The sequence below is a fragment of the Lithobates pipiens genome, unplaced genomic scaffold, assembly GCF_037356315.1.
Source record: "Lithobates pipiens isolate NorthernLeopardFrog02 unplaced genomic scaffold, aLitPip1_a1.2 Scaffold_22, whole genome shotgun sequence".
Lineage (NCBI taxonomy): Eukaryota > Metazoa > Chordata > Amphibia > Anura > Ranidae > Lithobates > Lithobates pipiens.
The window spans coordinates 324186036-324208162 of NW_027507784.1; the positions used below are offsets into that span (position 1 = coordinate 324186036).

At 44.5% G+C, this 22127-nt stretch overlaps 2 protein-coding genes across 5 annotated transcripts in view; both read left to right on the top strand.

Moving 5' to 3' along the window:
- CFAP70 (cilia and flagella associated protein 70) overlaps positions 1-5385 on the top strand; it is a 77924-nt gene extending 72539 nt beyond the window's left edge. For all 4 annotated transcript variants that reach the window (XM_077449534.1, XM_077449537.1, XM_077449535.1 and 1 more), the window contains 2 exons: positions 2178-2225; positions 4898-5385. In XM_077449534.1, coding sequence (XP_077305660.1) covers positions 2178-2225; positions 4898-4978 — 129 coding nt within the window. In that variant the 3' untranslated portion in view covers positions 4979-5385. The remainder of the gene's footprint in view (positions 1-2177; positions 2226-4897) is intronic.
- A 4915-nt stretch (positions 5386-10300) lies between these two features.
- Positions 10301-22127, top strand: part of WDR90 (WD repeat domain 90) — a 66731-nt gene continuing 54904 nt past the window's right edge. The window contains 3 exon segments of the mRNA XM_077449538.1: positions 10301-10411; positions 11410-11501; positions 21528-21704. Coding sequence (XP_077305664.1) covers positions 10402-10411; positions 11410-11501; positions 21528-21704 — 279 coding nt within the window. The 5' untranslated portion in view covers positions 10301-10401.

The window sequence follows — 22127 nt, forward strand, 5'->3', positions numbered from 1 at the left end:
CCGTTTCCTTTGCCGGGGTCCCTGGCTTGGCATTCACAGATACTCCTCAAGTTTCACCCCGCTGACACGTTAGGTCCCTGGCTTGGCACTCACTGATGCTCCACAAGCATCACCTCTGCTGTCCCGCTGGGTCCCTGGTATGGCACTTGCTGAAGTTTTCCCACTTCTTCACCATCCCCGGCTGGCAAGAAGTCTGCTCTGGTACTGGTCTCGGCTCACTCACTGTGGTCTCCAATAGCAAGGTGGATGGTACCTTATTGGCGACAGCTTCCCCTCTACCTCCGACTGCAACTGGTTCCCAGTGGAACCGTTACTTCTGGTTGGACTACAAGCCCGCAGTCCCAACCCTATGCTGCTCTCTTGCTTCTGGATAGGCCCTCAGACAGCCTAGCAGCCAGATGTCCCCGGGATAGGCTTGAGGCTTACAGCCTAGCAGCCCGGGGCAACATAGCACACGTCCACCCAGATAGCCGTCCAGGTGGCACAGAACCCCCATCACCTGACCTCACCCAAATAAATATGTTCTCCCAGCAGGTCAAGAGACCCAATAAAATCCCTGCCCATTGGCTGAGACCCCCCATTCATTCTTAATCTGTCCTTGCTATGCCCTTGTCTTATACAATGTCACCAGATACCCATCCATTTAGCGACCGATTAGGGGGAAATCAATTGATCTCCTATTAATTGGCCTGGCAACTAAATTTAATAGCAGCCCTGCCTAAACATCAGGGTGCTACATAAATCACAGAGATGCTTTTTTTTTTCTGCTAGGGGCTCCATTAGAAGTGTAAATATTATAGGCGACAGTGGGCACCCTGTCTTGTGCCATCGGTGATTTGGAATTTGTTAGAAAGTATGCTATCCGTGAGGAACTTCGCCAATGGAGTAGTGTACATGGCCATTATTGCTGTCAGTATATTGCCTTGGAAGGCGCATTTGGACAGGGTTTGGCATAAGTAGCCCCAACACTGAGATACTTCTAATCAGTGAATAGACAATAATTTCAAACTACACAATTGCCGGTGACACAGTAACATACAGGCAGGTGCAGTCTGTGTCAGGTGGCGCTCAACTGCAGCGGCAATGCAGAGGGAGAAGTCATGAAGAACCTTTATGGCTTCCTGAGTTGCTGGAGCAATGGTCAGATTGAATGTTGGCCGCCCATATGACTCTGCCATCTTGGGTCTTTTTAAGACCCTGGCCCCTAGGTTTGACGCATTCATGTGTGGGTAGTGTAGGGACAGGTCCCCTGACTGTTAGGGACAGGATTAGTGGCAGGGAATGGTTCCAGACAAGGAGGGAAATCATAGGGCTTGCAATTCTCTTTGGACGTCTTTTCAGTTGAGCCCAAGACAGCCAGGCCACACTCCACCCCTCCAGACAGACGTGGTCAGTTTAGGTGATACCTGCTCTACTACATGCTGTTGGCATCCATGGGTGTTCTCGTTTGGGCCATCTCCCACTGGGTTTGGTGTAAACTGTTTTGTCTTTACTACAATACAAATTCTTCTAATGGCATCTGGACTGTGAGTGTTATTGCCACGCACCACGCGGCACCCATCCACAAGCAGGCCAATAAAAGTGCCTGTTGGTACCACATACCTGGTCTTAAAGAGGAAGTAAACCCTTTCAAACCACTTTGACCTACAGGTAAGCCTAGATTAAGGCTTACCTGTAGGTCCAAGCAATATCTCCTAAACCTATATGGTTTAGGAGATATTTGCCCGAAAATGGGCACCGCTGTCTACGGCGCATGCGCCGTAGACAGCGGCGCGCAGGCGCACTAAATGCGGCAAGTCCAAGAATGGATTTGCCTAATTTGTCGACTCCCGTGCGCATGCGCGGGAGTGACGTCATCGCGGCTTCGCCGCTGTGATTCGTCGGAGCTGCGAGACGCCACCAGCAAGATGGATGCGGCGGACTACAGGGGACAGCGGCGACTTTGCTGGCTCCTGTGTCAGGTAAGTGACACATAATGAGCTACTATGCGATGCATAGTAGTCCATTATGCTTTACCTTTGCAGGGAAAAAAAGAGGAAGTAAACTCATCAGGGTTTACTTCCTCTTTAAGTTTCCATCTCACTCTGCTTTAGTAAGTTTGTAGGAATGGGGGGGGGGCTTACCTTTTATGTTTTTGTACTGTTTCTATATACTAACGTTTCTGATATTTCTTTTAGACTGGACGACAGCTGGAGGCTGAGCAGTCATATAAATACACCAGAAAGGTATGTCGCTCTTGTTCCTAATTATACTGAAAACCATATTGTATTTCCAAAATTTGAGTTAAAACATAGCTCACAACTGTCCCTGATTTCGAGGGACTGTCCCTGATTTCGAGCAAAGTCCCTCTGTCCCTCATTCCCCCTCATTTGTCCCTCATTTTGGTCTGATCTATATAGTTGTATATAAAATGCAATTTTTATCTATCAAAAAGTTTTTCCCAGTGCTAAACCTTCCATCCAATTTCTAAATGTATATATTTGTAAATGCCAAAAGCCAATATGAAGGAATAGTAGTGGTAAAAAAAAGCACTTGTGAGTTTATCCAATCTTGTTTTTTTTTTTACAATTCTCCTTTAAGGGGGCGTGGTAGGGGGTGTGTCCTATGCCTGCATACTTTTTCTGATAGGTGTCACTCATTCCATCTCAAAAAGTTGGGAGGTGTGGTTAAAGGAGAATTCTGGGCAAAGCTCTTTCAGCCATACTTCTCTCATGGGTCACAGGAGCGCACTTTGATCTGCACTCCTGTGAACCAAATTCGGACACCAGCAGGCTGAAGAGCACTGTTGGCTGACGTCACAGAGCGGATCCAGGCTCTGCAGAGCTCCCGACAATGTCAGGATCTACCCAGATGTCTAAATAACAGCTTGGTCAGCCGTATCTTCCAACTGTCCTTGATTTTCGAGGGACTGTCCCTCTTTCGGAACAAAGTCCCTCTGTCCCTCTTTACTCCTCATTTGTGCCTCATTGTGGTCTGATCTATATAGTTGTATATAAAATACACTTTTTATCTTTCAAAAAGTGCTTTCCAGTGCTAAACCTTTCATCCAATTTGTAAATTGCTGCATTTGTAAATTCCAAAAGCCAATATAAAGGAATAGTAGTGGTAAAAATGCACTTGTGGGTTTTACCAATCATTTTTTATGCCTACATACTTTTGCTAATAGCGCCCCTCATTCTCATCTCAGAAATTTGAGAGGTATAACTCCACTTCCCTCCATAGCCCGGCGCTCTAGTGAGTTCTGGAGGGGCAGAGCACATTGTGGGTAACATTGCTCTGTGCTCAGAACAGACCTGAGAACTGAGCGATTAGCGGTATTTGATTGGTTAGTTCTCAGACTTTGAGCTGGCGGGAGAGGGGGACAGATGCAGCAGCATTGGATCCATGCTGTATCCACATATGTAAGCATGTGTGTTTGTTATTTTTGAATACCATACATACTCTTTTAATATTGTAACACTTATGATATGTTAGATTTTTTTTTTTTAAAGCTCCCTCCTGTGTAACTCCAAACTGGTAACCTGTAAACGATTTTTAAAGCATCACCTATGGAGATTTTTAGGTACCGTAGTTTGGCACCGTTACATGAGTGTACACAATTTGAAAGCATGACATGTTTGGTATCAATTTACTCTGCGTACCAGTGGTGGCCTATCCATTAGGGCCGCACGGCCCCCCCATCCATGCATCCGGCCCCCTGATCTACATAAAGGGCACCACGTGCATGGATTCTAATGAAGGGAGTGTTTTTTTTTTTTGCTTTTTTTAAGCACGTGATTAGAGACAGAGGCTCTAATAGGCTTCAAAAAAAGGGTAGTGTCGGGGCGCAGAGCACTGCGCTCCGAGCCCCACCCAGTTGTGTGACAATAGCAAATTAATATTCTCTATTTTCACACTGAATCTCCTCCCCGCCAATCAGGAAGCGTGTCATGAGACCCATTTCCCGATTGGCCAAAATGACAGGCCATCCTATTGGACGCCGAGGAGGCGTAGGAGGGAGGAGAGCACAGCCAGAGGAGAAGACCGACTGACCCACCTGCCGTCACTGTGACCATGGATGGCTCACCCACAGCGGCTCAGCCATCCGGCACTTGGACAGAGGAGGGAGGGGAGGTCGTCCGTCTCATGGGGTGGGGGAATGTGTTCCCTGCATTCATTGAATTATTTAGCACCAGTCGCCACTGCTGTGCACCATCATCTTTTATATTTTACCTAACAATTGGGTATTGTATTGTGTTTTTGCACATTACAATTCATTAAAGTGTATTTTTTCCCAAAAATATAAATCATCAGTTAAATTTTCAATCAGACAATCGGATAAATTGTGTGACATAAAAAATATGCAACACCCACTATTTTATTCTTTAGGGCATCTGCTTAAAAACCTATATAATGTTTGGGTTTCTAAGGCCTCTTGCACGTGGCAGCTTGAAAATGCTCAGCACAGCTTATTTTTTTTACTGAGATAAAATACAGCCCATTAACTGTAATGTACCTATGCACACAGGTACGTAAATAAGCACTGTGACGGGAGTCACTTTGGGCAGAGGGCTTGTGGAACCCAGCTTACCTTGGAGAGCTCTGAAAGCTCCTTGTCCAGCTCCCCTGGCCCCTCCTCTGTGTAAGTCACCCTGTATCTATTAGAGGCACAGTGTGACCAAGAACCCCAGTCGGGCCATGTCAGTAAAAAAAAAAATAGAGAAATCCTAAATTTTTGGTCAGTAATTTACACCTCATGCACGCAGATGCATTTCCATTAACATATTGTGAACACGAGAATAAATTTGCACGTGTGAAAATACGCAAAATTTCACAAACGCATATGATAACACTGCCCCTCGTATGGAATATTGTAGGCAACATAATCCAGCTCAGTCCTCTAATTCTTCTCTTGCAGTTAAATCTCCAGGACCAGACCCTGCTGACCGAGATCCACCAGCTGCAAGAGGAGGTTGGCTTTGGTGACCCGTCTTTCTAACGTCGCCCCATGCCTTGTGATGGAGCTCCCCTCACTTTGAAGCATCAGTTGGAGCTGAATGGGCATTTGTTATTCACCTTAATAACATAGGGGGACATTTTCCTGTGAAGATAACCAATCACAGAGAAAGACTGAGACCATGAATTAGACATATTTAATGGGATTTATGGTTCAACCAAAAATAAAATCCTTATTGTGGATCACTTACACCTCTTTGTCAACTGTGGGATTTCTCTTCACTCCACAGAAACTAAGGGGGCAATCCTGATGGGTTTAAGCAGCCCCCCGGCTTTTTATAGTTCTAAAAGTTCTCAGCTCCGCCCGCCTGTTACCGCCACAAGAAGGTCTCATCTTCATTGGTGGATGATGCAATTGATTATTAAACAGAGAAGATATCTGGAGGAGTACGTTTTTTTTTCTTTGAAGGCAAAATCGAGTATTTCATTGTTATCCTTGAGTAATATTAGAAACCGGGTGGTCATGCCCACCCATGCCCACCCATAACTGAAACATCATCTGGTGGGACTAATCCTTTATAGCTGAATTTCAGGTATGGCTTTGTGTGTGCGTAGTTACATTGATCCAGCTTGTACCAATATAACCATGCATATACAGTAGCATACTCGTGGGATTCCTGTGGAAGGTAATGATGACTGTACTAGACACCACTACTCCAGTGATCTCAACTATCTTCTTGGTCCTCTACTAAGTGGTTGCTCTGCTGCACTGTGAACACCAGAGGTCGCATGCTCGGTAAAGGTGCCATTTACAGAACGTCTTGCATTTTGAATGCAAGGAGTTCTGTGATTGGACAAAGTGCAGAGGGTGGGGTGGCGACATCACAATCTCCACCTCATCCAATCAGAGAAAGCTTTGGGCATTGAATATGGAAGATTACTTCCACAGGGATCACACAGATATGGCATATGCATACTTACAATGACTAAACCTAATTGTAACCCCCTGAAGGGACTTTAGAGGCACTATGTCATACAAATTGATTAAAAAGCATATCAACAATTTTATTGTAATACAAAACCAAATACATTAAAAACATGATACAGCTTGCAGAAGAAAATATCTTAAAGCACTGTCATACTGTAGATGATGCAAAATTGTATGAAGCATCTCCATGCATCCAACGCATTTCAGAGATATATAACTCCTTCTTCAGGGGTGTAAAGTATATCACTTCACTATAATACAATTGGAATGGTATTATAAAACATATACAGAGGTATATGTCTATACCCACACATTAATATTCTTTTATACACACTACATTACCACAAGTATTAGGACAACTGCCTTTACACGCACATGAACTTTATTGGCATCCCAGTCTTAGTCCGTAGGGTTCAATATTGAGTTGGCCCGCCCTTTGCAGTTATAACAGCTTCAACTCTTCTGGGAAGGCCGTCCACAAGGTTTAGGAGTGTGTCTATGGGAATGTTTGACCATTCTTCCAGAAGCGCATTTGTGAGGTCAGGCACTGATGTTGGATAAGAAAGACTGACTCGTAGTCTCCACTCTAATTCATCGCAAAGGTGTTCTTTTGGATCAAGATCCTCCAGCCCAAAACTCGCTCATCCATGTCTTTATGGACCTTGCTTTGTGCACAAGTCCAAATCATTTGGTGGAGGGGGGATTATGGTGAGGGGTTGTTTTTCAGGGGGTTGGGCTTGGCCCCTTAGTTCCAGTGAAGGGAACTCTTAAAGAGGAAGTAAACCCTGATGAGTTTACTTCCTCTTTCATTCCCTGCAAAGGCAAAGCATAATGGACTACTATGCATCGCATAGTAGTCCATTATGTGTCACTTACCTGACACAGGAGCCAGCGAAGTCACCGCTGTCCCCTGTAGTCCGTTGCATCCATCTTCTCGGTGGGTCTCGCTGCTCCGCCGCTGTCATTCGGCAAAGCCGCTATGACGTCACTCCCGCGCACGGGACCCACCACTCACCGCATATCACCGTTGACCACGGCGCACTCAGTGCGCCTGCGCGCCGTTGTCTATGGCGCATGCGTCGTAGACAGCGGTGCCTGTCTTTCGGGAAATATCTCCTGAACAGTGTAGGTTTAGGAGATATTTCTTGGACCTACAGGTAAGCTTTAATCTAGGCTTACCTGTAGGTCAAAGTTGGTTGTAAGGGTTTACAACCACTTTAAGGTGTCAGTATACCAAGACATTTTGGACAATTTCATGCTCCAAACTTTGTGGGAACAGTTTGAAGAGTGAGTTTGGGGTGGAGGAACTTGACTGGCCTGCACAGAGTCCTGACCTCAACCCGACAAGAACATCTTTGGGGTGAATTAGAGTGGATACTGCGAGCCAGGCCTTCTCATCCAACATCAGTGCCTGAGCTCACAAATGTGGTTCTGGAAGAATGGCCAAACATTCCCATAGACACACTCCTGAACCTTGAGGACAGCCTTCCCACATTGCTAGTAGGGTGGGAGGGGAGACACAGGCATGGCCGCATAGCGGGAGGTGAGATGTGACCGCGGTCTGTGGTAGCCCAAATCTTCCCCAATCATGCCTCCTAACACATACCCCCCCATTCCTCCTTCTAGCACAAATCTCCCCGCTCCATTCCTCCTTCTAGCACAATTCCCCCCCCCATTCCTCCTTCTAACACTAATTCCCCCCCCCCATTACTCTTTCCAGCATAAACAGCCCCCCATCACCCTCCTCCACAAGCCCCACCCCCTCCAATTATAGAGGAGTAGTGAGGAGGTGTGGAAAGTGGGAAGGGGGCGGGTAATTAAGCCGCATACTGCTCGAGCGAAGAGAGATCCTGTGTAATCCGCTGTATAGAGGAGCGCCCAGTCTGCCCTATTGCCAGTCTGGGCCTGTGCTCTCAACCAAACTTTCAAACCATCCAATGGCCGGTGTCATAACTGATCACATGTGCAGCATTATGGCAGTTGCAGATCAAACAGAGGCCAAGATGGCAGCTGCCTTGTCTGAAAACGATAGAAGGGTTTAGTTCCACTTTAAGTAAGATATATACCGGACCTTATTGATCGGTAAAAAAAATGGAATTTCTTGTTGGAAACCACAATTGGTCCAATTCTCTTTTACTCTTTCCTTAATCCACCCCACTGCACTGATTACCACACTAATAAACTGGGTCCTCCAATTGCTCATCATTTTATATACAGTATGAAACTTTGTATTGTTGTATAACTTCTGTTCTATAAATGTCAGAATGGTAAAACGTCATCTATGCAACTGTCCTAAGCGGAAGTGGATTGTTGCTTATAGTTACGGTACGGAGTGAAAAATAAGGCGCTCAAAGGTGGTGTTATAAAGCAGTTATCCTGATGAGCAATAAATAAAATATTTATACAACACTTGTTTCTGGTTCTGCTAATGTTATTATTATTTATAAAGCACCAACATATGGTGCAGCACTGTACATAATACATATATAAGTTCTATGACATAATACATAATAATCATAACGATAAATAATGGAGACCTTCATGACTAAGCCCAGGGCGAAACGCATTGGGGAGGGTGGTCTTCGGAAGAGCTGAGGCTGAGATCACTTCTTATAGTTATCACACACTTAACTGTCAGTGTGCAGCGCCTTCACATTGTACAGTTAGCATGCCTTTTGGGTGAGCATTTCCGATGCCAATACCCTAGACATTACTGCACCACCTCATATGACTGAAGGTTTATATACACTACACATTACTGCACCACCTCATATAGCTGGAGGTTTATATACACTACATATTACTACACCACCTCATATGACTGAAGGTTTATATACACTACATATTACTACACCACCTCATATGACTGAAGGTTTATTTACACTACACATTACTGCACCACCTCATATGACTGGAGGTTTATATACACTACACATTACTACACCACCTCATATGACTGAAGGTTTATATACACTACACATTACTGCACCACCTCATATGACTGGAGGTTTATATACACTACATATTACTACACCACCTCATATAACTGAAGGTTTATATACACTACACATTACTACACCACCTCATATGACTGAAGGTTTATATACACTACACATTACTGCACCACCTCATATGACTGGAGGTTTATATACACTAGACATTACTGCACCACCTCATATAGCTGGAGGTTTATATATCCTAGACATTACTGCACCACCTCATATAGCTGGAGGTTTATATATCCTAGACATTACTGCACCACCTCATATGACTGGAGGTTTATATATCCTAGACATTACTGCACCACCTCATATGACTGGAGGTTTATATATCCTAGACATTACTGCCCCACCTCATATGTCTGGCCAACTCATATGACTGAAGGTTTTTATAGCATAGACATTACTGCCCCACCTCATACGACTGAAGGTTTATATACCCTAGACATTACTGCCCCACCTCATACGACTGAAGGTTTATATACCCTAGACATTACTGCCCCACCTCATATGACTGGCCACCTCATATGACCGAAGGTTTTTATATACTGCACCACCTCATATAGCTGGAGGTTTATATGCAGCGATTCCAGAGCCCTGGCGGCCGATGTCATCAAGACCAGAGCAGGAACCATAGCCTGGCACTGGATGTGTGTCCACTGCCAGAGCATGGGGGAGCCCCGCCGACCAGAGGAGCGGAGGATCAGGTAAGTAAAACCATGTCTCCTCTCCAATAGACAAAATACCTCTGCAGTGCCAGCACAGCCCCTGCTTCAAAATATATATATATATTTTTTTTTCATTTGCCCGGAGTTGGGCTTTAATAATTAAAACCCGGCACGGCTGGAGGGAGTTGTGGACATGTTGCAGTAGAAATGATCCCTCCTGATGCATTCACCAGCGGATACTTTTGCTGAGCATGGCTGATTCCAGGGAAAGGTTGTCGCTTGCGGTGCATGTGGTAGAAGTGTTGGTGGTGTGAGCTTTTCTAGGTTAAAAGAAGCAGTGAGAAGTGACATAGCGCCCATCAGCTGACAACTCCCCTCTGAAAAGCGATCCACCATAAATCGCTTTTCAGAGTGGTGGCAAAGGAATGCACCAGCATAAAATAGTAATTTGTAAATCAGCCCCACGTTCTATGTACACATCCCTTCCATCAGGTCTCTGTTAGTATAAATTCTTTATTATAATTCTCCAGATTCTGCCTGGACTTCTCCTCAGGATCACATCTGTCCCTACAAACCTCTGTCCATGTGTACAGTCTATTCTTGGCGTGTGCTCCCTCCCGGGGGCGGGGTTAGAATGGCTGAGCCAGTAGAACATCGGTGGGTGGGGCTATAGAACAGATGTCTCTGGTTGCTCGGTTACCGTTTCTCAGCGTCCGTGAAGTCATCATCCCGCGCCTGATAACCACAATAGTGACGTCACCGGTGGAGAGGCGGCTGTCCGGGCGGGAGGATTGAGCTGCAGACTGTAGAGATGGCTGGAGGTGAGGAACTGTATACTGAGTGTGACCCGTGTGAGGTGCCTGACATGAGGGGCCGATATCTGTACCGAGACACTTGGCTGTGCTTTATTCTAATGGTGGGGTGGTCAGTGGTGGGTGATAAGGGGGCATAGCTCCCAACTGTCCCTGATTCGGAGCAATGTCCCTCTGTCCCTCATTTCTCCTCATTTGTCCCTCATTTTGGTCTGATCTATATAGTTGTATATGAAATGCACTTTTTATCTTTCAAAAAGTGTTTCCCAGTGATAAACATTTCATCTGATTTCTAAATTGCTGCATTTGTACATTTTAAAAGCCAATATAAAGGAATAGGAGCGGTGAAAAAATCCCTTGTGGATTTAATTAAAGGGATGCAACGGGGATGTGTGTCACATGCCTACATAGGACGTACGAAGGTGTCCCTCATTCCCACCTCAAAATGTTGGAAGGTATGGGAGTCAGTGGCTGGTGGCTGATAATTACGGGGGGGGGGGGGGGGGTCAGTGGCTGGTGTGGCTGGTGTGGCGGCTGATAGCGGGGTCAGTGGCTGATACTGGGGGTGGGTTGGTGTCTGGTACCAGGGGGTGGCTGATACCGGGGGGGGGGGGGGGTCAGTGGCTGGGGGCTGATACCGGGGGGTGGGGGGGAAGTGGCTGGTGTGGTGGCTGATGTCTGATAAGGGGGGGGGGGTCAGTGGCTGATAACAGAGGGCGATTAGTGCTAGGTATATGGATAGTTGGAGATATCAGTTCCTGATGTAGAAGTAATTGGGGGTCATCAGTGTGTGACGAATGAGCAGAGTCTGTACTCCACAATATATTAAGTTGCTCAGTGATCACTCATGGATTCACATCTAATGCAGTGGCTCTTTAGCAGCCAATCAGAATCCTTCTCAAAGTATATTACTTCACCTTTCATATCAGCATTCCTCTCTGCACTCCCTATATTATGTCAGCCTGTATGTGTCCTATTATTCACACCTCTGTCTCCTTTCCTCCCAGTCTGGCAGCATCCATTTGTGAACATCTTCAAGCATGTGCGCCTGGAGGAATGGAAGAGATCGAGCAAGGAAGGGGATGTCACCAGTGTCATGGTAATCTTCCTGGCTGTCCTTTTCTTGGCCACCGTTTGGATATGGAAGCTCTATTCTAGAGAGCGGATAGAAACATTTTAGAACATAAAGTGCCGGCAGTTCATCTTTGCCTGCATTTTTTGTCCTTCTGTGAACTTAATAAATACAGTTTAGGGAAAGGAAATAATTTTGCCTTTTTAAAGCTGAATTCCAGGAATTCAGCTCCTTTGTAAAAAGCACCCTATCGGTAAAGTCCAAGGAGGCGCATGACATCTCCTGGGCTTATCTCTATTACTTACATCTGACTGTTTAATTGCCCTTTTGGAAGATGGCTATCACTGTATTGATGGGGCTAAGCATCTTCAACATTAGTCGGTGCAGCTGCTATGCCTGCCTTGCCTCTCCTCATGCCTAGTCACAGAAGCCTTTGTATCATGTGAGCTCATTCAAAAAATACAAAGGTTTCTCTGAATGGTCAGCAAAGGGCATGGATGTGCATAGCTATGTGCCTCCCTCTCCTCTCTCACAGCCCCAAGTGTCAGTGTGTGCTCTGGCAGAGCCCTAAACCTGTCACATATAAATAATAGAGATAAGTTCAGGAGATGTCACGCACATCCTTGGACTTTATAGTATGCCTGCACTTTTTTTTTATTTATTTTTTTATTGTAACAAAGTGGCTGAATTCCTGGAATTCAGTTTTAAGGGTTGGCCCACCCAAACTAATACTGAGCGTCAAATCACTGAACACTATTTTGGGTTTGTTTGAAACTCCAGCGGTATGAGCTCTGTGTTCAAATCTTCCTGAACACCTTCCCTGTTGCATTTTTTTTTTTTTCCAATTTTCTTTTCCAATATTTTTATTCAGAAAATTTTTAACATGTACAATATCGACATTTACCATCTTAGTATGAAGTAGTGGTACATATGACAAATCGGTTATGAGTCAGTTACAGCACAAATTTCATTGTATTTATGTGAGGTTTTGTGTATCCTTGTCCTTAATTTAGGTTTATATAGTACAGGGCTCGACAAAACCCGGGCACCAGGTCGCATTTGCGACTAGAATTAGTGACCTGGGGCAGCATAGCTGGGGGTATCCTGTCTCCGTGGACCCCCCCGGCGTGATCGCATCGGGCCGTTCCGCGGGCGGCCGGTAATTGCTGGCCGCGGCTTTGAGGCCTTCTGTGGTCCTATGATTCCTTCTGGAATCTGGCGCCCTCTTGTGGTGGCCATTGGTATGACAACCAGCAATGCTAATGGAGCTTCCCCTGCCTGTTTTTTTTATTGCCTGCCTATCTCCTTCCCTTTATTTAGAATCCCTAAACATTATATATATTTTTTTTTTATTCTAACACCCTAGAGAATAAAAAGGTGGTCGTTGCAATACTGTCTGTCACACTGTATTTGCGCAGCGGACTTACAAGCGCACTTTTTTTGGGGAAAAATAATTTATTTAATGGAATGGCGACAACATTTTACCCTTTAAAATCTCCATAGGCGACGTTTAAAAAATTCTACAGGTTGCACCTTTTGAGTTATAGAGGAGGTCTAGGGCTAGAATTATTGCTCTCGCTCTACCGATCAGTGATACCTCACATGTGTGGTTTGAACACTGCTTTCATATGCGGGCGGGACAGGGCGCGTTTAAAATTTATTTTTATTTTCTTACTTTAACTTTTATTTTTATTTTTTTCACTGTTCTTTTAAAAAAAAATTTGTGTCACTTTTATTCCTATTACAAGGAATGTAAAAATCCCTTGTAATAGAAAAAAGCATGACAGGTCCTCTTAAATATGAGATATGGCCTCAGATCTCATATTTACACTAAAATGCAATTAAAAAAAAAAAAATAGTCATTTGAAAAAAATAAATAAAAATAAAATGTCCCTCTAAGAACTATGGGCAATGACTTGGAGACAGGTGGGGGGGGGCTGCGCTATCTTCCCCTCACTCGTCTCCATGTCAGGCCAGGGACAGGTCCAGATCGCCGTCACGGACCTGGCTCCTAACTTTTTTAGCTGGCTCCTAGATTCCAAGTAAATTTGTCAAGCCCTGATTTAGTATGGTCAGACCTAAACCAAAAAAATTAAACAAAGAAAATAAAAAGGAAAAACCTCCTCTGGGTGGTGCACAGGAGTGCTCCAACACGTAGTATGGGGAGCCGTGGGGGGGAACCCCATCTCCCTCTGTCACCTCCACTAGGTGTAACCAACGTGTTTAACTTCTGAGTGGACCCAGGGGCCTTAGTTGGTCCATGGGCCCTTAGAGGCAATGAGAGAGAGAGAGCGAGAGAGAAGTACTCCTGAGCCACTCCTATCTCATTTATGTAGCCCATAGGTAGTTAATCCAAGGGTCCCTTTGTTTTCAATTTTATTGGGAATGCAACAAGGGGAGTGACCACATTCAAAAAGACTTTAGAGGTGAGTAGGAGCACCCAATACTCTGGGGGGACAGGAACAGAGCAGGGAAATCTGGCAGGGAGATCTTAGTGTTGGAGTATGCAGGACATATACAAAGCCAGGGGCTGACTCAGGCCACCACAGTGCATTTTATAAATAAACCTGGGCATAGATGGACCAAATCTCGACGTATTCAGCAGGGACTATCTGAGATTCTATCCATCTATGGGCAGACTGATTTGTAATGAGGTCGATCCATCGATCAACTTCAGTACAAACAGACTGTCAGATTTTTTTTTTTTTTTTTTTTTTGTATGCGATCACTCCCGGCGACTATAGCCACCAGCAGTGACCATTGTGTTCTGGCAGTGCAACTTTTTTTTTTTTTTTTTAATTATTAATCTTTATTAAATTTTCACATTTATACAGACCACATTTTAAAATAACATTACCAGGGTTCAAATACCTCTTTCTTCCCTTCCGAGATCTGAGTTTTAGAGTTCTAGGAAGGGAAGGGGGACATGAAGATACATCCATACATCACATATAATTAGCAAAAAAAAAAAAAAACACATTATCTAAACAGTACCATATCCCCCCCTTCTCCTACCATCACTATTTTTACAATTCCTACGTTTTTCCTATTGTTATAACCCCACCCCTCCCTCCCATCCTTTCTATCAACCCCGCCCCCCCTCCCCTCCCCTCTTATATATATATTGGTGCTTTTATCCTACAGTATAGCATAATTGTGTTATAATGATTCCCGAACCTTTAATGTACCCTACCCTACTCCTTCCCATTACCCATCCCCCCTCCCCCTCCCCTCTTCCCTTTCCTATCATGGTTTAAACTGGGGTATGCATCACTTCTATCCACTCTCGCCAGTTCCTATTAAACTCCTTTAAGTTATTTCGTTTTGCATATACTGCCCTCTCCTTACATAGATAGTCATTTACCGCCCTTGTCCAATCCTCTACTGTAGGGGGTAGCTTTGATTGCCATCTCCTAGCTATCATCCTTCTAGCTTGAAATAAACATCTTAGGATTGCCGTTGTTGTTCCCTTCCTCTCTACTTCCTCCTCTCTGTAACCTAAAATGCACACTATGGGATTTAACTCTATTACCGTCCCAAAGACCCTACTTATTATCTTTACCACTCCTTCCCAGTATCTAAATAATTTGGGACATTTCCAAAGCATGTGCATTAAATTCCCTGACCCCCCGCACCTGGGGCAAAAGTCATCTGTTCTCTTACCAAATTTAAATAATTTCTGGGGAGTATAGTATGCTCTATTAATTACCATTAAATGGGAAATCCTCTGAGGAGGAGAGACCGAGACCTTTGGGCATGCCACTAGGATATTTTTCCACTGTACTCGTGTTATATTACCTAGGTCTTGCTCCCATTTCCCTTTCTCAACCCTCCCTTTCCTCTCACTATTAATCTGTTCACCCAGCTGGGCATAGAATTTAGATATTAATCCTTTAGTGGGTCCTGCTTGTGCTACTGGGTATAGCAAGGGCATTTCCTCCCATGTTAATAACAGGTTTCCAAACTGGGTCCTTAAAGCATGCCTCACTTGTATATAGGCATAGAATGAATTTTGTGATATCTTAAATTCTCTTTGCAGCTGGTCGAAGGATTTAATACCCCTGCCGCCATATAAATGGCTTAGCCTTACAATGCCACATTTTTCCCAATCTGCAATTTTTCCAACCCGCCATATTTCCTGTAGCTTCTTATTGTTCCATAGAGGCGTATACTTTGTTATTTCACTATATCCCATTTTTTTTTTTAACTGTACCCCATAGCTTTAACATCATTTTTACTGTAGGGCATCTACACTGGAATGAGTCCGCTTCCAGGGTCTCAATCAGGGTACTATGTGGGGAGCCTGTTAATACTAATCTCCCATTTGGGGTTCCTCCGTTCTTCTCATCGATCCCCCCTAGCTGTTGTAATTGGGACGCCCAAAAATAGCACTCCGGGTAAGGGACCGCGAATCCTCCTTCCTCTCCCGGCAGCTGAAGCATCCGCAATCTCAATCTAGCCTGTCCTCCCCTCCATATTAGCTCCCTAAACAGCATCTCGATTTTATCAAACCAGCTTTTGTTAATCCATATTGGGGCATTGTGTAATATGTATAAAAGTTGGGGCATCCATATCATTTTTATCAGATTGCATCTGCCAGCGACCGAGAGAGGCATTCGTTTCCATATAGCAATTTTTTGTTTAAACTTAGCCAATAATGGGACTAAGTTATGACTTATATATTGCTTAGGATCCCTTGACAAGGTTACTCCCAGATATTTCAACTTATCCACTATTGGCATTTGGGGGTTTCCCAGGGCCGTTTGCTGACCATTTGGGTCCAAAGGGAGACATTCCGATTTTTCCCAATTTATCTCCAGCCCAGTGAAGCCTCCAAACCCTTGCACCAGTCCCATTGCCCTTGGTAGTGAGTATCTCATATCCCCTAAGAACAATAGGATATCGTCTGCATAAAGTGAGATTTTTTCCTCTCCAGTTTTTCTTACAAAACCGACAATATCCCGGTTTGCTCTAATTGTACATGCCAGGGGCTCTATGGCCAATGCAAAGAGCAGGGGTGATAATGGGCACCCCTGCCTCGTCCCTCTCCCCAACTCTATTTTCCCGGATAACTCATTATTAATTTTTAGTCTCGCACTAGGTTTGTCATATAGCATCCTAATCCATCCTATAAAGGAAGGACCCAGGCCAAATTTCTCCAAAACTTTCCATATATATCCCCATTCTACGCTATCAAATGCTTTCCTTACATCCAATGCCACCACTGCACCCGGAGTATCGTTATCCATTGGGACCTGCAAATTCAAAAAGGCTCTTCTAATATTTATACTCGTTGACCTGTTGGCTATAAACCCTGTTTGGTCCATATGGACCAATCTTGCTATGACTCGATTAAGCCTAGTCGCTAATACCTTGGCCAGTATCTTTGTATCGGTACACAGGAGAGAGATTGGCCTATACGCTGCAACATCTAAGGCGTCCTTCCCTTCTTTGTACAACAGGGTTATAACCGCCTCCATCATTGATGGAGGCAATTTACCCTCCCCATATGCTCCTCTTAGCATCTCCAGGAGTTCAGGAATCAGTATCTCGCCAAAGTTTTTATAGACTTCAATCGGTAGTCCATCCGGCCCAGGCGATTTCTGATTTGGCATACTCGCAACTGCTTCCTGAAGTTCTTTCAAAGTTATTGGGGCTTCCAGTTCCTCTCTTTCTTCTTGTTTCAAACATGGTACCTCTAATTGACCTAAAAATGCTTCCATTTGCTCATCCATCCCCACTTTTTGTGCAGTATATAGGTTTTTATAATATCCTTCAAATGCTTGGCAAATACTCCCCGTTTCTGTTATAACCTTTCCCTCAGATATCCTAATCGCCGAGATTGAGGAAGGACCCGAGTTATTCTTCACCAGTTGTGCCAACATTTTTCCCACGCTTTCCCCTTCCGCGAAGGAGGCTTGGCGTTGGAACATATGCTGAATCTCTGCTTTCTTTAGGGTTAATAACCTAAGTTCTTCTTGTTTATCTAACCAGATTTTTTCTTTGCCCTGCGTGGGGTCACTAATAAAATCTCTTTCAGCCTCTAACACTTCTCTCCCTATTTGTACCTCCTGTTCCCTAGATTTTCTGTTTATTTTTGCTATTGATTGGATCATAAGGCCCCTTAGGAAAGCTTTCAGAGTATCCCACAGGATCCCCGATGTTACTGTACCCCGGTTATTTTTTAGAAATTCTTTTAATTCCCACTGTATTCTCTCAGGGCGTTCTTCTGTCTCTTTTTTTATCAGTTCTAACCAGAGCGGGTTCACTTTCCACAACCTCTGTACCTTACGTTCTCTCATTTTTAATACTGCTGTCACTGGGGAATGATCTGAAATCCCCCTGGGCTGATATTCAACCTTTTCCACCATTTGTAAGGCCAGGTCATTCCCCAGTATCATATCAATCCTGGATAACGTAGTATGTGTGGACGAGTAGCAACTATACTGCCGAACTCCCGGGTTCCCAGTTCTCCATAAATCCCGTAATCCTACTTCTTCCAGGTACTGTCCCAACCTCCCCTGCCAAGCTGGTTCCGCCAGTGTTTTTTCTGGGAATCTATCAATTTTAATATCCAATACCGTGTTGAAATCCCCTACTATTATTATAGGGACACCATCTATCCCCACTAAAAATTCCTGTAATTTAAAAAGCACTTCCATTTTAAATGGTGGGGGGATGTAGATGTTTGCCAGCATACATTCTCTATTTTCAATTAGGCACTGTAAGAAAATGTATCTGCCTTTTTCATCCAGGCTAACCCGTTTGCATACAAAATTCACCCCCGTTTTTACCAAGACACTCACCCCTCTGCTATATGTCGAATAAACAGAGTGATATTGAAATTGATATTTTCTGCTCTGCAGCCGGTATATTGTATCTCTATTTAAATGGGTCTCCTGTATGCAGAGCAACTCTACTCCACATCCCTCCAACAAGGATAGCACAGCTTTTTGTTTCAGCCGTGTCCCCAGACCCCTCACATTCCAGGAGCCTATCTTAATTTTACCATCCTGCATAGCCATAAACAAATAAAGAGGAGAAAAAGAAAAAAAAAGAAAAACCTAAGGTAGTAAAGAAAGAGAGCGAAATAACCAGTCTACTGATGACACTATTAAGAACCATTTGTCTCCCAGTACCCACCAACTCCCCTCTAACTTCTTTTATTACCTTATACCACACTCCCCATATATTACTCCCTTGTATGATAACAAATTTATTAGGCGTCACCATTAACTCGTATGTTATGTGTCTTTGAATATACATTATACTATATGATTGTTTATTACCATTTTCCCCCTTGTGACCAATAAATTTTCCTTGTTTTTTACCACCCCAAGTTTTACCACCCCACAGTTTGTGTCCTTTTTTGCTTTGAATTATTTCCTGTACTCCATTTATTAGTGCATACTTATATTTTTTTTCCCCCTTCGACCTCCCCCCTATTTTCCCTACTACACCCACCCCCTCTCCCCCCTTTCTACCTCCCTCCCGCCCCTCCCCCACCTTCCTAGGTGTTACCCTAGGGGCTATTAGTGACCTTATACCACTCTCTTCACAACCTATTTACCACCCTCACCTAGTGCGCTCGCCGTGTATTACCTCCCTCCCACCCCCCTCCCATACAGACACAGACAGCACACACCCAGCAAAAAAAAAAAAAAAAAAAAAAGAAGCCCCAAAGACACACATACTTCATCCCCCCCTCTCCTTCCATCTTCCCATCCCACTCAGTACTAGAAACCCCAGCAACTACAACTTTTTTTTATTTTCTTCTATCCATTTTTCCACTTCTATCGGGGAACAAAAAACCTGAGTATGCCCTAGTGCATTAATCCGTAACTTTGCAGGATAAAGCAGAGCATACGGCACCCTGAGCTTCTGTAACCTGCGTTTCACCTGGAGGAACTCTACCCTTTTTCTCTGAAGTTCTGGGGAGAAATCAGAATATAATGAAATTCTAACACCCTTATACAATACATTCCCCATTTCCCTTGCCTTCCGTAATAATACCACTTTATCTTTATAGTTCAGTAATTTCATTAATAATGGCCTAGGACGGCCCCCCTCCAATGGTGCTCTAAAGGGTACCCTATGCGCCCTCTCTATTGAGAACGCTGTTGAAAAAACATCCCTCCCAAACAGTTCAACCAGGAGATGCTCCATAAATTCAGCAGGGTTTACACCCTCACTTTTTTCCGGAAGTCCCACTACTCGCACATTGTCCCTCCTGAGCCTATTTTCCATTTCGTCCATTCTTGTTCTATATCCGCCGAACTACTCCTTCAGGCTTTCTATTTCTTTAATTAGGAATGTTGTATCGTCTTCCAATCTGCTAGTCCTTAACTCAAGTTCTGTCGTCCTTTCCACCACTTTCTGTAGGTCTTGCCTTACCAGCATTAGATCTTCCTTCACTCCCTTCATTTGATTACAGAGTTCTTTCAGTGAGATGTTACATGCGTTTACGGCCAATAACACGTCCTTAATTGTTGGCTCTTTTTCTAACGGAGGAGAGTCACCCGTTGTGATCTCCATATTCTGTTCCCCTGCACCCGCTTTTTTATTAACTGAGCATTTGGCCACTGCTCCGGCCTGCGTATTAATGTTAATATTCGATTGACCCATGCTTTTCCTTTCAGATATTTCTCCATGTTGCCCCTTTGTCTGCCCTTTTTTTGGAGGGGTCTGCGATGACTGTGCAGGGTTATGAGCATATTGTTCTAATTTAGCTGCTGTGGTAGACTGTTGCGAGCTTTTTTCCCCTCTTTCCTTTGCAGAGCGCAAGTGCTGCATCTTAATTTCCTTTTCTCGTCCCCTTCCACAGAACAGTCCTGGATATATCGTAGTTTAATATATTTTTAACTTTTTAACCCAGCCGCCCCTCGCTCAGTTGATCGCTTAGTGCAATATTAGCCGTATCTTATAACCAGTTCTCCAGTATTCACTTCATGTATCACCAAAACTTCCTGTTTTAATGCTTCACAGCAGGCATTTATTTGCACGCACTTAGTTCAGATACCGTTCAACCAATTGATTTTTAGAGCAGCCACCATCCCTCAGTTAATCAATTAATGCGATACTGATCTTATCTTATAGTCAGTCAGTCCACAAGCACTCCATTCACATATCACAGACTTCCTGGTTCGCTGCTTACAGACGTTCGTTTTTACAGCAGGTACTTCTTTGCTTATACTGCCTGGGTTATCATTCGTTCGTCTTAGAGCACAAAACGAAGCAATGAGTTCCAGGGAACAAGAGCTATAGGTCCTTCTCACCCCCGGCCGGCGCCCTCTTGTTTACTTGTTACCAGTTCTCAGGCATCGCTATGTCCATAACTTGCTCTGCCAGACCTCCACCTGCTATGCCCCTCACACCTCCGACTTCTTCCCCCCCCCCCCGCAATCCTGCCGCTTACCTCCTTCCTCCTATCGCGGCTTACTGGAGAGCGGGAGGGCCTCTTGGTGTCCACAGTGTGCGGCGTCTCTTCGGCAGGGTTCAAAAGCGTTCGGCTTGGTCGGGGGTACTCGTGCTTCTTTGGCCGTGCTCGCTGGGGTTCAAGACCCGGAAGTAAGCGTGGATCTCCGAGGGCTCGGCACGATCGTACAGTAATGCGCTGTCACTCCTCCTCCCGTCCAGCTTCCATGTACAGCTCCAGCCCACCGCACGCTACGTCCGACCGTGGCACTAAGCGCTCCACGCTCTCATCGAGGGGGTCTGGGAGAGAGTCACACACGGCGTCTCACATCTCACACTCACTCCATCTTGCACATCCGGTCACGCCCCGGCAGTGCAACTTAATGGTGCTGCTGGAGGGATTCCCCCATTAATACAGACTGTTGTTTGGAGAATTAAGTAATTTTGGTGAATGGTATAATCTGTGGGCTGCTTAAGAAATGACTTTTGGGTGGACCGGCTAGCTAATTGCTACCAGATCTACAAAAGTGTTAAAGGGGTCTTTGTCATTTTCATGCTTGGCGGTGTGGTTGATTTTCTTTTCTGAATGATGGTTCTTTTCTCAGCAGTAAATTTTTGCTATTCTTATTTTATTTCCAGGATAAAAACCTAAAGTGTACAGTATACAAGATCCGGGGGTCAATCCCTGCTGGGAACTATATCCAGCTCCCCAAAACCAGTTCCCAGAGCTTGGGCCTGACGGGGCGCTACCTGTACGTGTTGTTCAGACCTCTACCTGGGAAACACTTTGTGGCGCACATAGATGTGAGCGCAGAGGTAAGACCTGATCTACAAAACTCTGTCACTCAGCTAATCTTGTAGTGCAGGGATATGCCGAATTCCAGCTGTTGCAGAACTACAAGTCCCATGAAGCATAGCAAGACTCTGACAGCCACAAGCATGACACCCAGACACAGAGGCATGATGGGACTTGTAGTTTTGCAACAGCTGGAGGTCCGCTAATTACATATCCTGGTTGTAGAGCAACTCTGTATCATTGTTCAGCAACTCTGAAAGCAGATATCTATCTTGGGTCAGACAGTAATCATATTTGTCAGAATTTTATAAGAAAAAATCTTCCAATCTGTAATTTGTAATTGGTGGCCTTTCCGAAAAGAAGTAGCTGATTTAACAAAAGAGCAATTAATGCTGAGCTAAAGTGTTTGTAATGTCTAAAATAATGAGCTTCTCACCTTTGCT